The sequence below is a fragment of the Amblyomma mixtum genome, chromosome 3, assembly GCF_055824585.1.
Source record: "Amblyomma mixtum isolate Tamu chromosome 3, ASM5582458v1, whole genome shotgun sequence".
Lineage (NCBI taxonomy): Eukaryota > Metazoa > Arthropoda > Arachnida > Ixodida > Ixodidae > Amblyomma > Amblyomma mixtum.
Window position 1 is genome coordinate 400,815,277 of NC_143014.1, and position 26,360 is coordinate 400,841,636.

Here is a 26,360-nt window from a genome sequence, read left to right on the forward strand (position 1 = left end):
TGTCACAGACATAAGATGCCTCTCCCAGGTCAAGCAAAACACACTGTGAAGCAACATCTTCGAGAGAGTAGAGGAACATGTTACGGCCTGGAGGTGGAAGCTTGCTGCTATGTATATAAGTGACGTTCCTGATTGCAGGCTCAGAAATTACCAACTTCTGGCACACGAGATCAACCTTTTGGACATTCACAATGAACGCACAGATGTCAGTTATTATGCAGTAAGCTCCATCAATCATTTTCACACAGTATGAACACGTTTTTAATGCCCTACTGTACTGAGTGCTGCAAATATGGAAACCATTAGTTTCAGCACGGGCATAGTGATTAATGCTTGGCACCATTCCATACTCTCTGAAAAACATTCCTGCTACAACTTCTTCTAAATGAACAGGTCTCAGAGGGGCTCCTAATACCTGTGCAGTAGTTCCCTGCCTGTCATGCATGTTGATTATTTGGTTCCGTCTTTGAGCTAAAGACGTCGAAAGCTCAACAAACCTACTGGAAGTTTTGAGCCATGATTTCATTATGCAACGTTCTGCAATTTGTAGTGGCACACCCTGTGCAGCTGTCACAAGTTTCAGAAGCTGTCCATTTCCATTTTCAAACGGGAATGTGGATGTACCCCACAAAGGGCCCAACATTTCCACACTTTTTGCCAGGTGTAAAAGCTGGTGCACATTAAATGTGGCACTGGTGTCTCCATACAATGAACAAATTCTGCTTACAAAGCAAGACAGAAGCTGGTCTGCTTCCTGAAGGTCAGTCTCACTTACAGTAGTCTGAAGAAGAAGAAAAACACCTTGACATAGTAGAGAAAAATGGCTGACATATCTTAAAGGGATCAAACCGGATACACATGGTAGAGAGTAGTACAAAAGCCAGAATAACCATTCAGTGGCTTTCCAGTTCTTCCGTTCTGAGATTGGCCGTGGTAAGCGACAAAATGATATCGGTGGCCTTAATACTTTAATGCGCCTTTCCAGCTCATGGAAATTCCGGCCAATATGGAAAGCTTTCCCAAAAGCACTCAGCCACAACTCGGTTATCTGCTGTGTAACACCTTCCAATACACAGTGCATAAAGTCTGGTGGCAAGGACCACACAAGGTTGAATCCTTGGAGCTGATTTAGTGAAGAAGGCCCTTTGATACCATGAACTGGCCGGCCTTGCTCGTAGGCATCCCGCATATCTTCCAACATAATGCTGTGTGTGCGTGGAGCTGCTGGCATTTCTCCAGGAATGTAACGCAGGGTACCTGGGACGAAAATGAAAAAATACCAACATTCAGCACTTGAAGACGCTGAAGACACAGTAGATGGGTAAAATAATATATGGGAAAAATCTAGAGTCCACTTCTAACTAGGACTGCATATGGTATCTAGCCCAAGCCCTGTTCTATGTTGCAGAAGATTAGTGCACAACTAAGTTCTAAAAGAGCACTTATAGTAGTGGACCAGTAGTGTGGAAACATAGGGGGAGGAGGTATGAAGGGTCAGTTTGGTTGCTGTCAGTCTGCAATGCCATGTTTTATCTGCTTGGAGCAGCTCTGAACTGTACAAGTAGAATGAAAGAGTGAATCCTGAATATTGGTGCCATTCAGGTAAATTAAATTTAGTGATACAAACAAAATTCCATGTATCTAAGCATTTGAAAATATCTTCCCTATGCTCCTCTATTATTATTATTATTAATACTCAAGGCAAGCTTACTGCATCAAAATGCATTGCAATAAACAACAAACAATACTTCATTCCAGACATATTTAACACAAAAGCATGAGGCAGCTTGTGCTTGTTTAAAACCATGTTGAGAAAGTATGAATAATTCCCATGTTTGCTTGCAATGAGGCACGTCGCTGCCACACAAAGCTGCGTTTTCATGAAATGATCACTAAGTAAGGAGATTGCACTGCTGTCTCAGCTGCGATATACGCTGCCTGCTCTGTACCGGTCTTACCAGATAGTGATCAATGTGGCATGGTTAGAAATTTACCAAGCTTCTGGGGGCTAAATCTGGCTTGCAATGAAGCTTTCTAAACCTTTTTTCCTCAGGACAGCACATGCCAATCATCTCAATCTGTTTTTTCAACTTCTAATAAAGTTGACTTACGTTCAACAACTGTTCCTTCTTCGAAGCACCAGGAGCAACCAAAGTAGCCGTTAAATTGCTTCATGTTGAGCAACGCAGCTCTTGCTGGCGAGTCCACTGAGCAACACGTCACGAACACCTTAGACAGCACTGTTTCTCCAGCATGCCGCCACGCTATCGATCCAATATTGTTGAAGACCTCCACAAACGTTTTCATGAACAAGTGCTGTGGTGGATGCTTCTTCGCGAACCAGAGAGCTCCGACGATCACGTTTTGAAATCGGACGTTGAACGGCAATTCATTAATAATGAGCTGAATAGGCCATACACTCGATTTGCTAGATTTGAAGACAGGTGATCCGTCGGTGTTTAGTGTGACAGTGAAGTCGCACCACTTCGCATTCACGCCACGTCTAATGCTTCAGTAGAGGCGGCCGTCGGTGATATCAGCATAAGCACCATGAACAACGACTGTGGCTTCTTTCAGCCGTGAATACAATGCTTGAGAGTAGCCTGTAATAATACTGTGCAGTTGCTCCTTCAGATTGAAAATTAGAAAAAAGCAGCCTTTCGCCATTAGAGACCGCACGGTCGGTGTGGTTTGGCAGGTGTCGCAGGTGAAGATGTGTGACCCTTCCTTCCTGTCCTTGCAGCCGAAATATCCGTAGCAAGTTTCGCAGAAGTAGTGGACTTGAAGCGAATCCAACTTGCCTTTCCACAGCTTCCTAAACAGATATTTGGTGTCTGGCACAACATCGGCTCCACAGAGAGTATTGATCAACTTAAGAAGACCCTCCACTTGCGACCGCGAGAGTCCCGCGTAAACAACATACGTAAGAATCAGTAAAACGGCTTGGGCTTTGTTAATACTCTGATTTGGCAGGGTCTCTCTCGAACACCTCGTGAAATAGTCTCTCACGTCATCGTCGTGCGTTGTCGATTCGTGGAAGTTCGCAGCCTCATCGTCTTCTCCTTCATCGTGCACATCGAAGGAGGAGGTGCTGCCAGTTTCATCGGGACCGTCAGCTTCGCTGTCCTCGCTTTCAAATGTGTCACGCGCTTTGTCTTCCAAGCAGAGATGGTCGGAGCCGCCAGCGCTCGCCGGCACGCAGTCGTCGGGGTCGCCCTCCTGAGCAGGCTGTTGAGACTGCCTGAGCTGCTCTTGGTACCGCTGAGTTTGCCTAGGTACTTGACGCGGTCGTCCAGGTTCCAAGTACTGACGGTACCGCTTGGGTTGAGGCGAACTCATAGCGAAATATAGCTAAACAAAGCACAAAACTGCGCACAACAAACGTATACACAGGATACACAAAGAAGGCAAGCTCACGAGTCACTACCGAGATGGATGGATGGATGATAATGGCTTTACCCTTTGTATCGGGCGGTAGCTTTCGCCACCTAGCCTATACTTCCCTCATTGTTAATTTCTTTTTATTTTGCCTTTCTTTCCTACAGAGTCTATGCCAGAGTTACTACATAGCTTAGCTCCCGTAGTAGCCACAATTAGAGTGTACACTTAGCCACAATGTAAACAAAACCGCAACCGAAAAATTTTTAGCGCCCCAAAGTATACAGAAGCTTTGCTCATTGTGAATTGATTCTTTGGACAAAATAAATTATTTTCCGCAAGGATATCTAGATACTAGTTTTTTCCCCGTCGTGACCTCTTGTAACACTGCACGTGGCTTGTTTTTTTTTTTTTTGCGTCGTAAGTACCACCACTGAAGCCATGCGCCACACCAACGCACGCATATGGAAGAAAAATCACGATAAGGCAAAAGCGGGGCTCATCACAGATACAGTATTTTCATTTTCTAAAGCGAAAAAATTCGGCGAAAAACAACACACAAACTGTATGGTTCCGTACATAGAAGAAAAAGGCTAGAGAAAGATTTTAGCCATTGAAGCTGAAACGGCTAAAAAATTTTCTCGGCCGGCTTTAAAAGTCTTGCAACAGCCTCCGTTTCTCGCCAGGCGAAACTTCACGGGGAGGAGTTAACACTCTCTCGTTAGCCAAGGTCATTTTTAGATAACAGACTTTGGTGAACACTCGTTCCACTGTGGTTTGATATGGGTAGCGATAACAAAATTAGAGAGAGCCAGCTCTGACATCAGTGGAAACGTCGGTTTGCCGGCAACATTTTTTTTCCATTTTCGAGTTTACCCAGAATTCTTTATGGACCGGGTTTTTTTTGCCAGATCGCCGGCTTTTGTTCGGAGCAGGTGGCACTATAGAGCATGAACTGGTTAATTTGGTCACTATAAAAGCACTGAATTAGTCTAACGTTGGAATGATGTATGAACCAAATCGAAGGATTATTTCGATCATGTCTCTTATTTATTTATTTATTTATTTATACAATACTGCAGGCTTTGGAATGGCACAATGCAGCCTAACAATACGAGCAGAGGTAAAGAAAAGATTATTAAACAGTGCACAGAATACCAAACCACTCAACCAGCTGTAAGAACAAATCACGGAAAAGGATGCATGTTAGCTCATATAATAAAAAAATTCCGAGAATCTACAGGTCGCTCAGAAGCTACAGGAAGGCGCTTCAGCACACATTCGCGCACTATACTTTCTTGGCTCCTTTCACTCAAATTTAACGGATCCGTTGAGAGAAGACCTTATGAAGCACTCGCGAAAAAGAAATCCCATGCCCCATATGTTCTGACAAGTTCTGCTCTCATTCCGCATGCATGGCACGTAGCTGCAGGCACTCTCTCTTGCCATTAGCGTTTCTGAAAGGTTCGGAAGCCTAGCTCGGGCTGAAAGAATATGATCAAGCTCGAATTAATCTCACTCGATGCGTTTCGACATTGAACAAAAAGTAATTTTGCTTAGCTGCCTGCACATTTCGCCTTATGCCTCATAGCAGCATTCCCTACATTGCATTGCTTCTAAGTGGGCTTGTAGCGCAGTCTATTGATTCACGATTGATCCCAAGGCAGGCGCAATGCTGAGCCAGCTTATCCGGTACATCGCGTGAGCTAGTTATTGTCTCTAACGTTTCCCACTTCTTTTGCTGCCTTTTTTTGGGGAATATATAGGCGAACCAAGTGCTACCGAGTTTCGCGAACAAAGCTAGTGTGGGTTGGAAACAAATCTATCGCCTAATTACAAGCTATGAGACTACGCTTTAAATAAATTTTGTGCCTTCATTTTTGGGTAAATGTTCTGCTGTCCACACGACACATGCCCTGTCTGTCCCGGGGCCCACAGATATCGTATAGACCAGATTCTTTTACCCTCACACGCAGGCTGCTGGCGCGCCCCTACTCTCGACACCAGTCGCCATCTATCGGCGCGCGCGGCCCGATGGACTGCGGGTCGCGCCGGCGCCGCGCGTAGAATGCATGTTTACGTGTTCGCTTCTGCCGTTGTAGTGCTCCATCATAACGTATGAGGGTGTGTGCTGTGCTTCACTACTCACATTTTCCCTCTACCAGACAGTACTGCAGTTATCTTGCGCGCAGTTAGTCGTTAACGTGACACCTCCGAGTTTTTTTCCGTTCATTTGGATGTAAGTGCGGCGAGGCAGTGCGCGTCTGTCTCGTTGTTTGTGCCCACCATGATGATATTGATATTATTAGCGCTCGTGTCCTGTCTTCACCTTTTCTGTTTCTCGTTTTTCGCGCTACGTTTTTCAATGATGATATTCTGCTCGCTGGCTGAGGATTCTAAACGCTGGCACCGCAGCGGCGACGCTGCTCCACCGAGCCGCTGGTGCGGCGGCGCTGCTCAGGGAAATTCTGGAATAGTATTGCAAACAGCAAGGATTTTTCCCGTGGAGTAGTCGGTCAGGTAGCGTACGGACTGGAAACCGGCACTTCTAAGCAGATTTCTGCGCTGGCGTGTCGTTTGTTGCCGTCTTTTACGTGCGCTATCATCTATGATAGTTTTAGGCGCAGGAATGTGGGTTTATTGATTTGAATCAGTGGTGTAGTAACTGGATAGGCGAGCTGCAGACTGAAGGTTGTCCCGACGAAGCGCGTGTTTTCGATCACCTCCTTGCGCTGAGCTTGCTCTAGTTCCCATTAAACACATTTCATGCACAGGATTGTAAGCACGACCGCTACCGATTTCAGTAGCTCTTTCCGCACGCATGTCATAGGGATCAAAGGGGGGGGTAAAGGGTTTACCGTAGTGTCTTTCTGCTTTTGCTATCTACCTTAATCTTAGGAAAATGCACGATTTTAATACATTCATTCACACTTAGCCAAACGCCTACGCAACGCTGTCACACGCGGCGAGAGCTACCGAATAAAATGAACGCGACTTCGGACCTCACAATTCGTGAAAGCTGGATTCGCTGCTAATACCTATTCAAGCTTTGATATTTTGAGCAAAAGTATATTTTTATGCACCAGGTTGCATAAACCATGACAAATTTTGTTTTTTGTTGGCGCTGCGACTCAGTAAAGCTCACAGCGGTAATTTGTTGATAAACTGGCGCACCACGCATGCGACAAGAAAGCCCTGTTTGTGGGTCGTACTTTATGGCCGAAGGATTAAGAGTGCATGGGAATTGGATCTGCATGCTAGCCGCACACCTAATACTTGATATTGAGCAAAAAGCTTTTTTTTTTTTTGCAGTGGACCACCAAGACGGTAGCGATATAAGCAGGAGCGCGTTCTAAGCGTCAGCACAATTCACGTGAATGTCAAACTAAATGTCATTAAAACGCATCAATGTGCTCCCTTTGATAACGTTAATACTTCCTGCAACATAGCCACGCTGCGGAAGTATGCTCGGCAATGTTTTTTTAGCGCCCGAAGCGCGGCTATATGCAGGCGCGGCCGCGGAGCTGCCGCAGCCCCGCAGTCCCCAAAGAAACGCCCGCACCGCGGCGCACCAGTCGGCGGAAAATGGCCGCGCCCAGGAGCGGCTCTGGATTCTGGTCTATACTGCCAGCTAACAGCGCCTACGATTAATGCATACCCACGGCCGAGAAAGAACAAAATCACACAATATATATTCTCTAGAGGGCAGATTAAAATGACTGTTTTTATTTTATATACGTTTTAAATTTAAATTTAATAAATTTAAATTCGTTTGTTACAACTACAAGCGAAGCGTGCCTAGAATATACTGGCTAGCATTTCTAACATAGTAGTGGAGAGAAGTGCTGCCTAGGGAACAAACTACCCAGTACGGCATTTACCTTAGCCATCCGCAAACTAAAACAGCAGCGCTACAAACGCTCACTTCTAGACACAGTTTGCTAGCAAAGTAATAACAAAAAACAAAAATCTATTTGTTTTACCTTTTTAAATTAGGGCGCGGACATTAATTTGGGCGAGAAAATGCGTACTCAAGCAAAAAAAAAGTAGAAAAACTGAAGTGTTCTTTTCGAGACGTGCTGGTAAGCGTTGGCGATTGCAGCGCCGCCGCTGCTGGGTTCTCGCGGAGACGTGCGCCTGCTGCACTATTCATTTCAGCGAGGTGTTGTCGCGGCGACTTGCGTGAGGCTTCTCCGTTGCTCCACGTGTTTTTATTTGCCCAGAAGTACAGCGATATGTACGTGCTTGTACGCTACGTTGGAGAGGAGAAGTGTTATGTGCTTCAGCACACAGACGTGCGGAATTTTTTTCCGCACGACATTGAAGACTTCGACCGCAGTAAGGTCTACGAAGTGTACTGGGACGGCGACGCTTCTACCTGCGGAGGGTTCTACGAAGCAAAAATCGTCTTCATGACAGGTAAGCGCTGTTTCTAGGCGCGTTTTTAAGTTGTTTTCTAGCACCCATAAATTGATTATGTGCACTGCAAACCGCAGATACGGAAGAAGAAATGCGGCACTGGAGAGGGCGCCGCAAGGAGGCGCGAAAATGCGCCAATAAAGAAGACATTCCTCCGAGGAAAAAGGTGCGAATAGCAATCGCTTTCAAGCGAATTTTCTGTAGGGCGTGGTGCTTGGCCATCAGAAACCCTGCTACTAGCAACTTGCATCGATCCTGGCCGCGGTGGCCGCGTTTGAATGGAGGTGAAAGGCACGATGTCAGTGCACGTTAAATAACTTCACTTGTTCGACATCAGTCCGAAGCCCTCCACCCTCGTTGCATAAGTGAACACGACGGTGGCAAATTTTATGCTAAAACAAACGATGTCCAGAAAGCGTGAGTCTTTATGTATCGCATGCAGAGTGCAGTGTGAACGTCTGCATGAGTTGCGAGACACGTTCACCCGTGGTAAAATATATAAATTGGCACTGCGTCCACGTATGTTTTAATTGCTGGTTTGGTTTGGTTTATGGGGTTTAACGTCCCAAAGCGACTAAGGCTATGAGAGACGCCGTAGTGGAGGGCTCCGGAAATTTCGACCACCTGGGGTTCTTTAACGTGCACTGACATCGCACAGTACACGGGCCTCTAGAATTTCTCCTCCAAAGAAATTCTAGCCGCCGCGGCATGGCAGTAGTTCACAGTGCGAGTCAGTTGTTTAGCAAGATTTTTTAAAAAGAGTTCCTTTCAAGATAGCATGTGCTCCTAATTGCGGGATAATTTGAATCGTTTCCCGCCTTCGTCAACAGTTTCATACAAGGATTGCATGCTTTCAGTAAGGCTTGGTTGTGGGCTTGTTGGTACTGCATGACGAATGTGACGCACTGTCCAACTGCTCTTAGGGCATGCAAAAAGATCATTTGCAAAGGAAATGCAGGACTGACAATGAATAGTGGCTTCGTTCTTGTAGTGATTTGTCAGCGGGTTATACCACGATATACCGCTTGTCTTGAATATCTACAGTGACTTGCACTGTCTTCGGTGCAATCACATTGAGCACATAAGGCGATTTGAATGTTTGGTCTCCTCGATTTGGCTGCACTTTCTGCACTAGTTCACAAAAGTGCCGTGTAAACAGTTCCTTTCATTTCGTTCAAGTGACAGTCGGGGAAGTGGTATCTTGCTGTAACTGGTTCATTGTTTCCTGCTGAAATGCTGTACGTAAATTTTCCAATGAAATTAGGCCTTGGTGAGCTCGCATTTGTTATTGTGTTACTTGATTTGCATTCTGATTATCTTGTTGTAGGCAAGACTAGAGAGTCAAGCGAAAGGAGTCTCAAAAAAAAAAGCCGAAAAGCAATTGCTGGGGCTGGGGCTTCAAGAACCAGGAGCAGGCAACTCGAAGGTGGCTCAATTAGAGGCGTTGGTGGACGACCTCAGGGCTGAGTTGGAGGTGTCGAAGAAAGCCATGGGGGAAAAGGAAGAAGTGAAAAAGCTGAGGAGGCTCAATGAAAGCCTCCAGAAAGCACTCTGTGCGAAAATTCTTCGGAATGGTATGTAAACCACTATATAGTATGCTGCTTCTTCCGTGCACCGGCTGTTGTCAAAGCTAATCTACTTTTGTGAAGTCGAGTTATACTTGCTTATTCTTGTTGGTGCATTTTTAGGATAATGTTAACACCGCTTTAGAAGGGCACTAGAACGAAGTGCTGGACATGGTTTCACTAACAGCTGATTTGGGGGCAAAAAAATTGTGGCAGCAGTAAGAAGTCTTGTAGACGCATCAAGTGGGAAGAGGAAAAGAAGCATTTGGGAACATTCCATTTGCTTCAGTTGAAGTCATGTGAAATACTGAGCAGATTTCTGTACAAGACTGATGCAGCAATGACTTGCCGAAAGTGCTTTTTTTTTGTCACGAAGTGCATCTCATTTAGTTTTAGGGTTCCATGGTTACATCTCTTTCGGCCATTTGTCCAGATTTTACCTTGATGTGGCAGTCATGACCCAGTACCATTCATGATAATTCGTGCCCATGTAACCATTCATTTAGGTACAGCCGTGGATGACCAGCATAATAATATCATTGTGTACCGCTGGCTAGTTGGTGTCATGAGTGCTTAATAATGGAAATATTTTGTGAATGAAGGCAAGACAAAAGAAAGGGAAATTCTGCTGCCTTTGCTTGATGCACATATTCTTGAGCCAGTGCGCAAGTTTTGGCCTTTTCCTTTAGATCATTCACAGATGAAAAATCGGGGGTATGTGCCCTGTGCTGTGGAAGAGGACGAGCTGGGCTGCGAAGGGGATGATACTGCTGAAACTGTCAACTCTGCATGTAAGCATACATGCTTGGTACCTAGACAACCTTTAACCTTCAATTCCTCTTCTAGTTATGTGTAGATTGAAAATTACGCTTCCTTGGAATTTCTATCCCATGTTTCTGATTTAGATCACAGTTTAATTTTGTGACCACGTTTTATTTTTTTGAAACAGAGTTTTGTATTTGCTGGTTATGTCTGTTGTATACTTTTCTTTTGGCAGTTTACCAATATCCCTCAAGTGAAAATTATAGAACAGCTGTATCTCACCGGTACTCACCTGCGGGGCAGAAACGTGGAGGCTAACAAAGAGGGTTCAGCTTAAGTTAGGGACAACGCGGCGAGCTATGGAAGAAGGTGGCTTGGGCAGAGCATGTAATGTGCAGGCAAGATAACCGCTGGTCCTTAAGGGTAGCAGAGTGGATTCCACGAGGAGGCAAGCATAGCAGGGGGCGGCAGAAAGTTAGGTGGGCGGATGAGATTAAGAAATCTGGGGAATAAGGGAATAAGGCGAAGGACAGGGTTAATTGGAGAGACATGGGAGAGGCCTTTGCCTTGCAGTGGGTGTAGACAGGCTGGTGATAATGATGACCCAATGTAGGGTTTCACTCTTGAGCATTCAAGCACTGCTTGTAATGGCTTGTTCTTTGCCATTCTGGCACTGTGCGTGCATAACTGTATGAGATATTTTCAGTGTGCATTTAAATGCCACTCACTAATGATCTAGTGCTGTCTTCGCTTTCACAGGAAACAATGTCTTCATACCTGTACCCTCATTTTTTTAGTGCACAGTCATTCCCTCGACACCGTGGCTCCTGTGGTGCCTCTTCGTGCCACCTCGCCACTTCATGTGAGGCCGCCAGCTGATGTCACCACTCCGCAAGCTGACGCTACGCCTCCACCCGCTGTTGCCCCCCCTGCACCCGCTGTTGCCCCCCTGCACCCGCTGTTGCCCCCCCTGCACCCGCTGTTGCCCTGCCTCCACCGCCTGTTGCCCCGCCTCCATCCACTCCTGTCCCGACTCTTACCCACCAAGGGCCCTCCACAACATTGCAGACCCTTGCTGTGCCACCAGCTCGGCCAGTGTCAAAAGGTATTTATTTTGGCTGCTCTAGGATACAGCTAGCTTGTGTGTCTGTTCACTTTGGCACAATGTAGCTCGAGTGTCTTATTTAGCAGCATCGTGTACCTGGTAATATCAAACTATGCATCAGCACCTTGCTTTGCATTGTACTGCCAGCACTGGCTTCTAAAGGGGCCCTGAAACATAGATAAAGCATGAGGTCTTTATTCTTTGTATGTAGAGTAAGAGACGTGACTCCTGTACACCTAGAGAGATTGCCAAAATCGTAATATTTAATATTTTAATCTCCAGAAATGCTCATTTAGAGCTGATGGTGTCGCAACGCAGTGGCCCAAAAATGTGAATAGAAAGGCCGGAGAGGAGATGGGAGGGGGGGGGGGGAGAGGGGGGCCAGCCGACAGCCGTTCAGTTCTACCAACACATAGACGTTCGGGAGTTTTTTTGTCGTTAGTCACCCCTGCCCTGTCTACAGCCCTGTCGCTGGTAAACGCGTGCATGCAAAGTAGGCTTTGTGAAATTGGTCTCTTTCGTGACCTATGGTGACCAAACACAGATAGGTGTTGGGAGTGTAGTGGGATTTTTGGCTGATTCTACTGAAAAAAAATGGCAAGAAATTGCCTATTTCTGTTTCATATTAGAGAAAACATATTGCAGTGGGGTACAGGGGAAATACATTCCAGCAATGCTTTGATTTGAGCTAGTTGGTTGTAGCATGACATGTTTACATAAAAAGCGTTCTGGCGCTAAAAGACGAAGACAATACACACAACAAGACAGGACTGGCGCCAACTTCCAACTGAGTTTATTCACGGAAAAAACCACTTAATAACCACACGGCATGCAAAAAGATAAAGGCAAACCAGATACAAGGGGTGATAACAAAGACACACCGGCCAAAAGCACCAAAGGAATGATTATAACAGTGACAAAGACCCACTAAGAAAACTAATCTCTTCATCTGACAGCGACACAGGTGGCTTGCTTATGCAGATATGGCCCCTCTGTTTGATGTTATATGCTTCGATTAGTTCACGCTCTAATCTATTTTTAGACCTTGCAATGAATCTAGTGTTTACAAAACCGGGACGGCATTTGCAGCTTTTACAGTGAGTGGCCATGTGGCTGCCATAGCCATTTTTTACACCAATCTTGTGCTGGCCGATATATTTCTTACCGCAGCTTAGAGGCACAACGTACACAACATCAGCCAAGCATTCAGTGGCGCGGATTTGGTGTTTCTTTTTGCACTGCCTAACCATTGTTACTTTGTTCAAGATGCAAACGCGCGACAGCTTGCAGGGAGCAGAAAGCACCACATTGATCCTATACCTGCTGGCCACTTTCTTCAAGTTGTGCGAAAGCCGATGAATATAGGGAACCACCACTGTCGATTGTTTTTCGCTATCCTTGTTTTTTTGACACTGTTCACCCTTCAACGTCCGCTTGCACTTCTTGATTAGGTCCACACTAATACTAGTGATGAGGTGTTCTGGATACCCGGCTTGATGAATGCGTTCAGTTTGCACATCAAAGCTCTGTGCCATCTCATGCTCACAAGATTTTTCCAATGCTGCATTCAGGCATGTCGCAACGATTCCCCGCTTGATTAGCTTGGAATGTGCACTACTAAAAGGCAGTAGCTCTTTGCACGATCTCGGGTTGTAGGACCAACAAACATGGCTGTCCTGCTTAAATTCAAGTCTCAAATCAGGAAACTGTAGGCTATTGTCGTGGGGAACTTCATGTGTGAAAAGGAGCCCTTTTGATTCATTGATGAAAATGGTGACTATGTCTTGAAGGATGGCGCTTGGTTTTGAACCTACATGATCGTTTAGCACAATTAGGTAGTCATCCACATATCTGAATACCCTAAGAACGTTAGAGGTCAATAAAAGCCGGTCACTAGCACGTTTGTCAACACACGATAAATAAATGTCACTCAATATAGGCGCAAGGGACGACCCAATACAAACGCCATCACACTGAATATAAAACTGATAGTTGAAAAAAATGCAGTTGATGAACGGTAAAATTCTTAAAGTGTTAAGAAATCATCACAGCTAATACCTGTCTCGTCCTGAAATGACAGTTCGCCTATGCATGCGATCTTCTCTTTGATAGAAATTAACATTTCGGTATGCGGTATGGAATAATACAGGTCAGTAACATCAATCAAAAAAGCAGACTGTGCTCCAGGCAACCCATTCCTAAGTTCTTGAACAACCTCATTGGAGCTGCCGATAAGAAACGGGTCGTCTAGCGGAAGGGACTTCTAGTGTCGCTGAAGAAAACGGCTGCCAGGACCCTTTCTCTGAAACAATCGTGCGTAGGGGGCACTCAGGCTTGTGAGATTTGCCCGTGAAGAAAACATCCAGGAACTCTCCTGTCAGCATCCTTCACCAGTTTCTTGAGAGGATCCAATTTCATGTCAGTTAACAGCTTTACTGCAGTGTTCTTAGCCTTGGCGGGATTGAACTTTACTGCGACGAAGTGCTTTTGTAGAGCTTCAGCTGCTTTCTGTTTCAAAAGCTTCTCGGGAAGGACAATAAAGCCACCTTCCCTGTCGCTTTGAAGTATCTCAAGGTTGTTTTCCCTCAGGTATCCTTGATCTTCTTAAAGGGAGGATAGAAAGTTCGACTGCGACTCACATGGTGCATCAGGCAATCCAAGGCATCCGAAGTCGCTCGTTCTTCATCCTTGTCTCCAGCTCTTTTTGCGACCTTCCTGGTCATGGCAAGGAGCTGTATTGGATCGTCCCTTGCGCCTATATTGAGTGACATTTATTTATCGTGTGTTGACAAACGTGTTCGTGACCGGCTTTTATTGACCTCTCACGTTCGTAGGGTATTCAGATATGTGGATGACTACCTAATTGTGCTAAACGATCATGTAGGTTCAAAACCAAGCGCCATCCTTCAAGACATAGTCACCATTTTCATCAATGAATCAAAAGGGCTCCTTTTCACACATGAAGCTCCCCACGACAATAGCCTACAGTTTCTTGATTTGAGACTTGAATTTAAGCAGGACAGCCATGTTTGTTGGTCCTACAACCCGAGATCGTGCAAAGAGCTACTGCCTTTTAGTAGTGCACATTCCAAGTAATCAAGCGGGGAGTCGTTGCGACATGCCTGAATGCAGCATTGGAAAAATCTTGCGAGCATGAGATGGCACAGAGCTTTGATGTGCAAACTGAACGCATTCATCAAGCCGGGTATCCAGAACACCTCATCACTAGTATTAGTGTGGACCTAATCAAGAAGTGCAAGCGGACGTTGAAGGGTGAACAGTGTCAAAAAAACAAGGATAGCGAAAAACAATCGACAGTGGTGGTTCCCTATATTCATCGGCTTTCGCACAACTTGAAGAAAGTGGCCAGCAGGTATAGGATCAATGTGGTGCTTTCTGCTCCCTGCAAGCTGTCGCGCGTTTGCATCTTGAACAAAGTAACAATGGTTAGGCAGTGCAAAAAGAAACACCAAATCCGCGCCACTGAATGCTTGGCTGATGTTGTGCACGTTGTGCCTCTAAGCTGCGGTAAGAAATATATCGGCCAGCACAAGATTGGTGTAAAAAATGGCTATGGCAGCCACATGGCCACTCACTGTAAAAGCTGCAAATGCCGTCCCGGTTTTGTAAACACTAGATTCATTGCAAGGTCTAAAAATAGATTAGAGCGTGAACTAATCGAAGCATATAACATCAAACAGAGGGGCCATATCTGCATAAGCAAGCCACCTGTGTCGCTGTCAGATGAAGAGATTAGTTTTCTTAGTGGGTCTTTGTCACTGTTATAATCATTCCTTTGGTGCTTTTGGCCGGTGTGTCTTTGTTATCACCCCTTGTATCTGGTTTGCCTTTATCTTTTTGCATGCCGTGTGGTTATTAAGTGGTTTTTTCCGTGAATAAACTCAGTTGGAAGTTGGCGCCAGTCCTGTCTTGTTGTGTGTATTGTCTTCGTCTTTTAGCGCCAGAACGCTTTTTGCGTAAACATGTCATACAGGGGAAGCTTGCTAATTCAAACTTCGTTATTTCATATTTCTGGATAATTCAAGCTGCATGAATTGGTACATCCGTGCTTCATTCGACTATATGTCAAACATTGGCCATTAATTCGAACACAAATAGGTGCCGCCACCAATAATTCAAACGTGTGCCAGCACGCCTGGGCACACAGCCAGCTGTGAAATGCACCCGTGAGGCTTGCACCTCATCTTCACAGAAGCTGTGGAGAAGGTAAAAATGGCATGTGAGGCTGGGGAATACAGGTGAACCAGTGTTGTCGTGAACAAGTTTAAGTGTGAAGGCGGGCTTTGTGGTAACATGGCAAGAGCAACTACCACTTCAGAGGTTTGTACTCGAGCACTGTCAAATCGGCTGCAGCTTGCAATGTTTACTTTGATTAGGCGTCATCAAGCATGTGGCTTGTGGGGACGATCAATACAATCTAACCTACATGTAGCACGTACGGTGTTGCAGTATTGCAGTGACGCTCCAGAACAATTAGCAATGCTGCAAATTGACCTGGCAAACGCATTTGATCGAGTGTGCCATTCATTTCTTTTTGCACTTTTAAATCACGTCAATCTCGGTTCAATACTTTCTACTGGCATACGCCTTTGTTACAAATCCTGTACCACGCGCTTGATTGTTAATGGCTGTCTCTCGCAACCAGTCCCAATTCAGTCTTCGGTGAAACAAGGGTGCCCACTGTCTCCGCTCCTGTTCGCATTATACTTGGAGCCACTTTGCATAAGTGTTATAAACAGTAGAGCTGTCAATGGTTTCCGAATAATGGGCCACGAACTGAAGGTATTGGCTTATGCAGATGACCTTGCGTTTTTTTTGTACTGATAAGCCAAGCATCGATGAGGTTATTCGTTTAACGGAGGACTTTGGTTCGGTGTCAGGAAGTCGGATTAATCGCTCTAAGAGTTGCGGTCTTTGATTTGGTAGCTGGGGTTTGACACCTGCTGAATATGCTGGTATAACATGGACATGCAGGCCACCAAAGTACCTTGGCGTCCCTCTGAGTGCCTATAAGCATAGCGCACAGTATTGGAAAGACCGCGTGTCAACTCTTCAGCGCTATGCTCAAACGTTTGTCCCCCGTGGCCTCTCAATTTTTGGCAGGGTGACCGCCTGTAATCTGTTTCTCGCCACTAAAATATATTATGTACTGCAAATTATTCATTGCACAAGACTTCCTATCCAGCGTTTTCACAGGGTTTTCGGTACTTTTGTGTGGGATTCGTCTTTTGAATCCATGAGGCGTGATAACCTTTTTCGGCCGGTAAGCGCTGGCGGCCTTGGTCTAGTTCACCTGTATGTTCGACAGATAGTGTCACGTTTCATGTTTTTCCATGACACTACACACCCAATAGTGCGTTCATTCCTGCAAACAAATTTAGTTCATATTTTACCCAACCTCATTGTGTCTTCCAATGTTTGTGACCGTCCTGTGTTTGTGGGGCATAATGCAAGAGGTGTATTTGGCTGTCCGTTTCCTACTTGTTCGTTTTTCTCCTGAGTTCCTTTTTTTTAGTGTCGAGGAAAAAGTTGTATAAGGATTTGATTAGTATGCTCTACCCTGCGCCCATGTACTGCTCTCTGTACACGGCGAGACTGGCATCTTACGTACTCTTTTGAGTACGTCATGCCCCGGTAAACAAAAATACAAAGACCTTTTTCTTTAGGTTACACACCGGTACGTTGCCCGTTGGAACATGGTTAGAGAAAAAGGGCATTTTTGTGTCTACCGTTAATTGCCGCCTTTGTGATGAACCAGAAACAATTGAGCATTGTTTCATCAGTTGCAAAGATGCAGTACTCTTCTGGGATATCCTGCAACGCACATTTAAAAAAGAATTCATCTGACTCCACATTCTGTTCGCTATCTCACTGCGCTGCCATTTGTTGGTGAACCCCTGGACATGTTTTTTCTGATTGGACTGCACAGCCTCTGGAAAACCCGCATGATGGACAGACTCTGTGAGCCTGTTGTGTCTACAAAGGATCACTTCAGTCGAATGGTTGTTCATCTAAGAGACGTGTATGCCCAGACTGAGTACGAACCGGAGTGGCACTCACTATTAGTGATGTGCTCTGCATTGCCCCTTTTCTAGTGCATGGTCTTTTCAATATGTATTGTTTAACACTGTTTTCATAATGGCTTGTATATAGTTCATGTACATAGAACATTACATCACTGTAATGAATACCATGTTGAAGAAAAAATTGCTTGGGAGCCGCAGCAGTGGCTTAATGGTTATGGTTTTCAGCTGCTGACCCTAAAGACGGGGGTTCAATCCCAACCTATTCGATAGTCCCATGTGCTGTGGGATATCAGTGCACGATTGGTTAATTTTTTTTTTACAGCAGTAAAATAGGATATTCTCACTACCGAACTGCTTCAAGATTGCAGTGTACCTCATTTCCTGTTCACTTTCGTTAGCTTGAGCTTCGGTTTATCCAGTGTGCACTTGTATCCCTGTACACATTGAAGTAGTAAACTTTTACTGTAATGCAAACTGCAGCTTTCATTGACCATATTTAGCTTGCATGTTATTTGTGATGTTGCTGGTGGTTCCTCATTATTTGCATTCTAGGTTGCTTTTCAGTGTTCTGCCAACAAACAGCTGCTCCATGTCCCTTCATTGGAGGCAGGCGTTGAGAGGACGCAGTGCATTTGCATTGCATGAGGCCGACTTCCTTTGTGTTTTTTGTGCAGCTCCTCGCAAGGCAGCCCAGGAGCTTGACCTGACGGTTGGAACTGCAAATGAGACTGGGGAGGTGAGCAGTACCTTGCAACTTGCTCACTAAATATGGGCATATGCTACTGATGATTGCATATCTTCTGCAGAGATTAAAAATCTCTGCAGTCAGTACATGACCAGTATTATGACATAACTAATGACATGGGAGTTTTTGCTCTTTTTTTCTTTACTTTGTAAGTTGGTTTTTGTTTCTTAAAATTTCATTTTTAGCACAGTGTCATATGCCAAGGCGAATTGTGGTACTCTTTTATGGGCCCATGCACCGCTTACATGGGCCCGTAGCATAGTGTTTTTTTGTGTGAATTTGTGATTAAACTCTTGTTGCTGCAGATTTTTTCATTGGTAGTGCTTCTATTTACTTTTATACTTGATCACAAACCTGTTTGTTTGCCATCATTCTGCAGCTATGTGTAAGTTTGGTGCCATGCATCATGTAGTGCACCAGCTCATTGATCGGGATCGAGTTCGAATGCATAGGAGTGTTGTGTGTCCAGTGCACTGGCAACTTCTCTTGGGATCAGACTTCATCGGTACTAGAAGTGCCCCTGTCACAGTAGTATTATTTACCTTCCAGTTCACATCGGGTTAATGACGACGGTTCATTAAAGCACTCTAGACACCAAATTTTTGCTTGCATGTTTTCTTCTTTAAAGGGACACTGAGGAGAAATTGAAGTTGGCTTGTATCGACAGAATACCAGCTCCTGATTACAAAAACGCCACTCATACTGACAACAAAGCTCTTGTAACGTAGAAAAGAGCAAGAACCAAAATACAGGTATCGCCGCCACAGGCCAAACTCGCAAGTGCAAGCGTGATGAGATCATAGAACAAAACAGTGTTGCTAGAACGAATGGTTCTAGCAACACCAGGAACCGAGAAACCATGCATCACTGAGGCGCAGCCAATGCATGCGCAAATCTCCTTGACGTCGCCAGATGGCGCCACGTGCCCGGCTACTACGCGCGCTCCTGAAGCATCGGGACAAATCAGCGCCTGTTTTCCGGCGGTAGGCGGGCTCCCGGTATTCCGCTAGCGGTAACAAGGTACACGGTATGCTAAAGGTGTCTATTTGCGAGAACTTCGTTGACGACTTCGAGAACGAGATCTATCGTAACGCTGGCAAAACGCCAGTGCAGACGTAATCGAAGCGACTGTAGCAACGGCCGCAATAGCCGATAGATGCCTTCAACGTGCGGCCGGCGGTAGCTTTCTTTTCGGCTGCTGCTAGGCCACACTGCTGGCAGCAGAAATCACGGAGTCTGCGTTACGTCATGTGCACGTCATTTTTCACGTCTCTTAGTCCTCTGTCGTCATAGACGAATCCCAAGTTTGAATCAGAGCGGCGGGAAAAACTTTCAACTTCGAATCCAAATTTCTTAGAAATAAATTCATCTTTCGCTGCCGGCCAAGTGGCAACAAAGCCATGACATGCCGAACTATCGGATTTTACTATAAAAAAAATATTAATAGTGCTCTCCTCAGTGTCCCTTTAAAACTATATGTTAGACATTCGTATTCATGGAGCACCCTGTGGTAACAGAGTGCAACCTCTAAATAATATATAATTGAATTTCTTCTTGACACTTTCAGTTTCATTGGTCGAACAGTAACTGTGACCCGTAGTTGGTGTTTAGGTCTCATGATGCATTTAAAATCAGCCATATAATTGCTGACAGGTCATTTTTTGTCATTCCAGGTCTTGGAAGAGGCTGGATTAAATGTCGTAGTGAATTAAAACTACATGTCAGCTATTAGTTTACAGTTTTTCTAGTGGATCATGTGACCAAAACATCAACTTGACATCACAGTCGTTTGGTTATTGAAATCAAAACTGAAAAAGCATGAGAGAAGAAATTTAATTATAAATTATTTAGCGGTTGTAGGCAAATACCCCCCAGTAATTCATGTATTCTAATGCCTAACGCATCGTTTACAGTAGAAAACCTGGAATAAAATGAGGTGTCTATAGGCGTTTAAATTTGTCGAGAATGCAAGCAAAAAGCACTTTGTACTTAGGACACAACCAAAAATTGGTGCCACTTCTCCAGTGTATGTAAATGTTCTCCAATCAGCAGGCTATTTCTGACATGTAGTGACTTGGATTGTGCAGGAGGCTGCTGAAGACACCCATTAGAAGGTGCAATGCTGCGTAGAACATGAGACGCTGGGAAAGAGCTACCGAGGTACACTGATAAATCATTCCTGTTTTTTTTTTTCAGATACACATTGGGCATGGCAGTTACATCGACCCAGGGACTTGGGAACGGCTACTTACAGCAAGCAATGATTCGTCGTTCTGCAAACAGCTGGCAGTGCGAGTGTGGGGCAACGAACTGCTGTCGGAGAGGAGTGTGACGGGAACACTTTCAAACAATGCCATCTCCAAAGGTGCGACGAAAGTGTTCCCGCCGCTCTCCCCTGCCAAGGTAGCTTCAATGGCTGGTGAGTGGAAAACACTTGGTTCTTGCTTAGTTAATAACATTTTCTAAAAGCTCCAATGTTTCCTTCTCATGCTTTTTCTCTGTGACATCTTAATATCATACAGTAAAACCTAGTTAACTTGATGTCACCTGAATTCCAGAAAAGATTGAAATTATCCGAATTCAAATTAACAAGTTTGAATTATTCAGATCTTACTGTTATCAACACTAGAATCACTACCCATGACTAGAGGTTGTAATTTTAAGTTTATATTTTGTGAAACTTTGGCGTACTTTTTTATGTTTATTTCAGAATGCAACTTTCGGCTTTTTTGGTGAATGTTTGTTTCTTCATGGAAGTTTTTTTTTTGTGATATGTATTATGTCCCTGTGCAGTCGAGTGAAATATAGTGTACCTTCTTTTTTTTAGAACCAGCAGCTCGTGTTGCAGAGAAAGAGAGAGGATAAACCCAGATTGTTGTTTTAAGAGCTATCCTCTGCAAAGGGAAGTTGCTCTCGTAACAAAGCAGTTCTAAAGGAAATGTTCGCACCATGAAAGAGAAACAACCGAAGTTTAGTTCTAAAAACTTGGTTGACATCTTCTGGGTTCTGGCTGTACTCTGTGCTATACAGAAGGACTGAAACCAGAACAGGACGCTTGCTGTTTATGCATGGTTTTGCATCGACTGTAGCTTTTTAAAGCAGTTCTGAAACGTTTCAAGAAATTTATAACAATGTGTATATTTAGAATCCTGAGCCTTCATTCAGTGTTACACCGTGATTTGATTTCTGGTTTCCTGGCGTATCTCTTTTTCAACTAAGTGAAGCGCCGTCTTAGCCAGTGGAACTTCTGTTGCTGCCACAGCATGGGAACGCAGCAAGGCATCTTGAGCCATAGTTGATTGAGGTTGGAGCACCATATCACTTTGACTGCGGTGGCTTTATGACATGCACACATGCGAAGGCTCCGGGTGAAGACAGCTTGTTCAGGCGGAAAAGTAGTGCGCCTTTTATGTTAGTGTTCTGGTGGATATTGCCTCAGTGTTTTGTGCTTTTGGTTTGAAGTCGTAGCTGTAGTGCACTAAAATTATAAGCTAGAGATATCTCAGTGTATTTAATAGTGCGGAATTAGGAAGAGGCCCCATCTGTCTTCATTTTCTGGCTTGGTGGCTACCAAGCCTTGATGATCACATTATAGGACATGTTGGCAGTTGTGCACATAGGTAGTTTATTGCCTGGGGAGACAGGCACATGGAGTCATTGTTATGCTGCATTGTTGAAGAGCACAAAATTTGCGCAAGCTCAGTCAACTATTAGGGAACACAGAAGATCAAGATGCACCTCTCGTGGGCTATATATTCCGAATAAACCCATTTAAGGGCCGCACCCTGTTTTCCCAAAGGAAATGTTTTTTTTTCTAGATCTGTGTAAGGGCTGCACCCAAACTTTTCATTACCCACCTGGGAATAGCCTTGAAAATTCATGCGCTGTCGCTTCCGCAATCAGCTCTGGCTGCGAGCAGCGGTGCACTTAATTGCGGAGGCCACACGCGCACAGGTCCCTCAATGTGCTGCCCACGGATGATGCCCGAGGCCGCGGCTCATCAAATTTGTTCTCTGCCATGAGCTCCCGCTATTCATATCGGCATCAGTATCACCAGCTTTTGTTTTTTGTGGCTGTCAAATGTACAGGAGGTGTGGTAGCGTGTTAGTGGCTAGTGGCTTTCATGTGTTTCGTGTTGTGTTAGGCTTTTGTGTTCAAAGTTAGTGGCCTTTTTATGCTGCTGCCAAGCGTTGCAGTTTTAGCACGATAGGCAAGCACCGTAATAGCGGCACGGCTGGGAGTTCGCTCTCGCACATGGCAAGCATGCGGTAGGCAGGAAATTCGACATGGCCGAGAAGTGTGTCCGACGATGGTGCAACCAAAAGGATGCATTGAGGAACACAAGCTGCAAAAAAACTCAGTTTCTGAAGCAAGCCGTGCAAGTTTCCCGAACTGGAATAAGAGCTGCTCTGTTATGTGATGAAATTGCGGAGCAATGGCTGTGCACTGACAGCGGACATGCTGCATGACTTGTGGGATGAGCGTGCTCCGGTGCACAGCACCAGCTCGTAGTTTTAAGACTCCGCGAGTGACGATTGAATGTAGAATAAATGCCGCTCATTCCCAGATTAGTGTTTTTACTTAACAAAATTTTTTGCACATCGTGTGTATGGGTTGTACTGCAAAAATTGGGCCGCACATCTGGGAGAAAAAGTGCAGCCCTTACATGCATTCATACGGTATATATTTTTTGGGGGGATGTACCTATGTCTGTTTTCAACTGCACCAAAAAAGGCCAAATGGTAAAAGTTCAACAGATAACATGAAAGGGGCCTTTTCATAGCAATTTCAGATTAGTTGCCTGTTACGTTCTTGAATATAGTTCCGGAAAAATTCATTTGAGGACACCTGGGCATCAATTAAACACCTTTCTGTCTGATCTGCCACATAACTTTTTTGTGCCTGTCTCTGCAGACTCCTTCTGGCACTACCTGAAGGTTAAAGGCTGTCCAGATGAAGACATGCAGAAACGCCACAAGCGTCTAACCCGCTACTTGGCACAGAAGTGCTCCGACTTGCGCCGCTGATCAAGTAAGTGAGCTGCTAATTTTTTTTCATCATCATCATCATACTACATCTACTGCAGGGCAAAAGGCTCACCCATATCTCCATTAAACCTGTCGTGTGCCAGCTGCGGCCGCCCTATCCCCTCAATTCATAAGCTCATCCGCCCACCTCACTTTCTGCTGCACCCTGCTATGCTTGCCTTCTCTGGGAATCCATTCTGTTACTCTTAAGAGCCATCAGTTATCTTGCCTTCACCCATTTCGTCCTCTCTATTTCGACTAGGATGTTATTAACCCGCGTTGGTTCCCTGACCCACTCTGCGCTCTTCCCCTTTTCATAGCTCACTGCGTGGTCCTCAATTTAAGTTGAACTCTTCGTTATCATCATGAGTATTTCTGCCCCATAGGTGAGTACCAGTAACATCCCAGTTGAGCCCGCTTATTACGGCTGCAGATATAAAAAACGCATGCATATTACGAACGGATGTGCTCTCAAAATATGCATAAGGGCAATGGCAGTAATTCGCAGATACAGCGAACAATTTGGCCACACCACTCAATTACAGCGAACGAAGAGGCCCCGAAGCTCCCCCCGAAATTGAAGAGGTCATGCACAGAGATCAAAGAGCGCTTCTCAAGCTTCCCGACACTGCCCGGTAAAGAACATGTAAAGCCCGGTAAAGAACATAGAAAGGCGGCATTTAAACACTAAGTAACCGCCTGTCAAGCCCGTGGTGACGGCCCGTGAGGGCAATCATTGCTTGCACGTTCACTGGCTGGGCAAAGTAGCCTAAGTGGTAAGAGGTGCGGTGCACGCAAAACAGGGGAACCGTTGAAAACAAAGCTACTGGATCAACTAACAGCAGTGATTTGAGAATTTTGAAAGCCTTGCTGGCCATGCTTGTTACATAGCATGCATCTCCTGCCCAGTTGGCAGTATCTTTTGCGCTGAGGTGAGCGTCTTGGCTGCGGAACCGTCAAAAAGGTGACAGTGAATAGGGAATGCTCTCCTCCACGTACGTTAGCGTACTTCGTCTAATTTAGCAAAGGTAAACTGAAGGCCGCTCCCTGCTGCTGCATGCTGGTTCGTATTTCAGTCACCTTTGATGAAGGGGCCTAATTGGTCCACATTATTGGTGGTCAGTTTCAGTATTGAACTTCTGTTTCAAAAACCCTACCAGGGCGATTTCCATCGACGATGTCTCATTCAATTCTTTTGGTCCCTTTCAATAACTCTCCATTTTCTTAACCATCATTAAGACAAAAATTGCGGCAGCCTGAAAAATGTAGTAGCTGGGCTTGATCACTCGTTTCCTGTGGTTGTGAAGTTTTTCTCCTGCATGCTGGCTATTGTGGAGGCTGCCACCATTCTTGCATCCTGCTTGCTTAGTGCCTATGTTCAACTCTGTTAATGTTAAACCTCTCAATGTTCCACTGCAGGAAGCCAGACAGCATAAACACACTGGGGCAGTGTAATTTATGATCTTGCTTCGAAAAGTGCGGTTTTCTCCTGCCTGTAGTTTTGGGATGGTCTCCTTTTCGCACCTTTTCTTGCATCAGTTTTCTTCCCAATTCATTTTTAGAATGTTTGTGCAACATATGGGCTTGGGCTTGCAATACAAGCTTTCTTGCTTATTTTTTTCTCAGGTGACCACAACGCGGATCTGAGGTGGATCGCATCGCGGGAACAGGGGTGGAAGTGCTGCGCCAATTGCGCCATGCTGCTCCAATTTAATCTCCTGCGCCAAGATACGCCTAAACGGCAATTTACGGCCATTGCAAGTATACAGAGCCAAATTTAGCCGAGTGTTATTGTCAGCTGGGCAACACTGGGCGCTTGCTACGAAACGGACGCAATTGCATTGGCATCGACAGTTGGGTTCGCTCTTGGAGGAAGGAAAAAAATTACCGAATACACTGGGCTTCTTCGATTATCCGCCTCTGGCAGCCCACGGGTTGCTTGCGGGCTGCCCGAGCGCGCTCGATTTTCTCGGGTTGCCCCGCCCACTTCCGGTGGCGCCCGGAACGCGTTCGTTTTTCTCTGGCTGGGCGGTTTCGGGCAGCCACCGGAAGTGGGCGGGGCAACCCGAGAAAATCGAGCGCGCTCGGGCAGCTAGCAGACGACAGAGAGGTGTATGGTAGCGGGAAGCTCGCGCGGCCATTTTTATAAGGACTAGAAGGACCGCGGTTCTTCATGCGATGTTTTGCTCGATGCAGGCGCTTGTTTCGACTAGGCCACGGTGCATATCGACTGTGTCGTCTGCAATGGCAGCTTTTGCGGTAGTTCTCGCTGTTTATTGATATGTTTTGCGTGCGTATGCGCGATCATATTTCGATCGTCTCACCACCTCGCAAGCACAATTGCTCGCTTCATATTACGATCACATACTTCTGATTCACAAAATATTTCGGCTGTTAATTTCGTGCGCCCGGCGGATATTGCGATGGTGTTCGAGGCCTTTCACGAGAGCAGCCTGATTCCAGTTCCGAGCACGCGTTCAGACGCGCGCATATATGCATGTGCTGAACGTGTTTTACGAAGTGTTGGTTGAGTGCGATATGGGAGCGTATGGTCTTCATTACGTTTGGCGCAGTGCAAAAGTGGATATGCTTTGAAAAACGCTTGACTGAAACATGTCCTTTATTAAAAGCCCTCACGAGCACATTGCTCGAGACATCTCTGGGGGCATATGTGGCAGTTGTCGCGCCGACCAAAAAAAGTGCTGATTTTGTCGTCGCCAACTGTTGTACAGCGTCGTGCTCAGGCCTTCTGCCACATATGCTCAAAATATCTGAGAAGTACCGCAGGCATGCACCTCCTCGCGTTTGGCTCATTAAAAAAAAGATAAAAATGAGCTCCAGCGCTGATCGTCATGCAAACACACGCGGGACGTGAGGTGCCGACACGCAGGGCTTTATTTTAGCGCCTTTCATTCCAGTGCCAGTTCTCTGCTATAAAGCTGTATTATTGCAGAAACGATACGCAGCTAAATTTATACAGTGCACCCGCTTGTTCTAGGTGGACGTTCAACAAGCTGATATGCGCTTTTGCCGAGATTGTGCGTTCCTTGCCCGCAGCAAAAGCCGGCAGCCTACAGACTACAGTTGAACGAACGTATCCCGATTCTTTCTGCTTACAGCTTACAGAAAGCAGGTTACGAGCGTAGAAATCGCAACGACCATGGCAGAGTCCACCAGGGTCGATCGTCGGCGGTCATACCAGTACTTACTGCGTAGTAAGCAAACACGCAATAATCCGAGAGTACGGCTTGTCGTTTGATAAACAACGCACGGGCAGTTTTTCCGTCCTATGTGGTGTCGACTGAAACACGT

General features: G+C 45.5%; 1 protein-coding gene across 1 annotated transcript; it reads left to right on the plus strand.

Moving 5' to 3' along the window:
• Positions 1–7,541: 7,541 nt before the first annotated feature.
• Positions 7,542–23,259, plus strand: LOC149357358 (uncharacterized). The gene is made up of 9 exons (XM_089577912.1): positions 7,542–7,797; positions 7,875–7,963; positions 9,125–9,371; positions 10,052–10,153; positions 10,922–11,067; positions 11,193–11,229; positions 17,951–18,012; positions 20,218–20,440; positions 22,936–23,259. The coding sequence occupies exons 1-9, from the start codon at positions 7,614–7,616 to the stop codon at positions 23,046–23,048; spliced, it is 1,203 nt and encodes a 400-aa protein (XP_089434038.1). The 5' UTR covers positions 7,542–7,613; the 3' UTR covers positions 23,049–23,259.
• Positions 23,260–26,360: the final 3,101 nt, after the last annotated feature.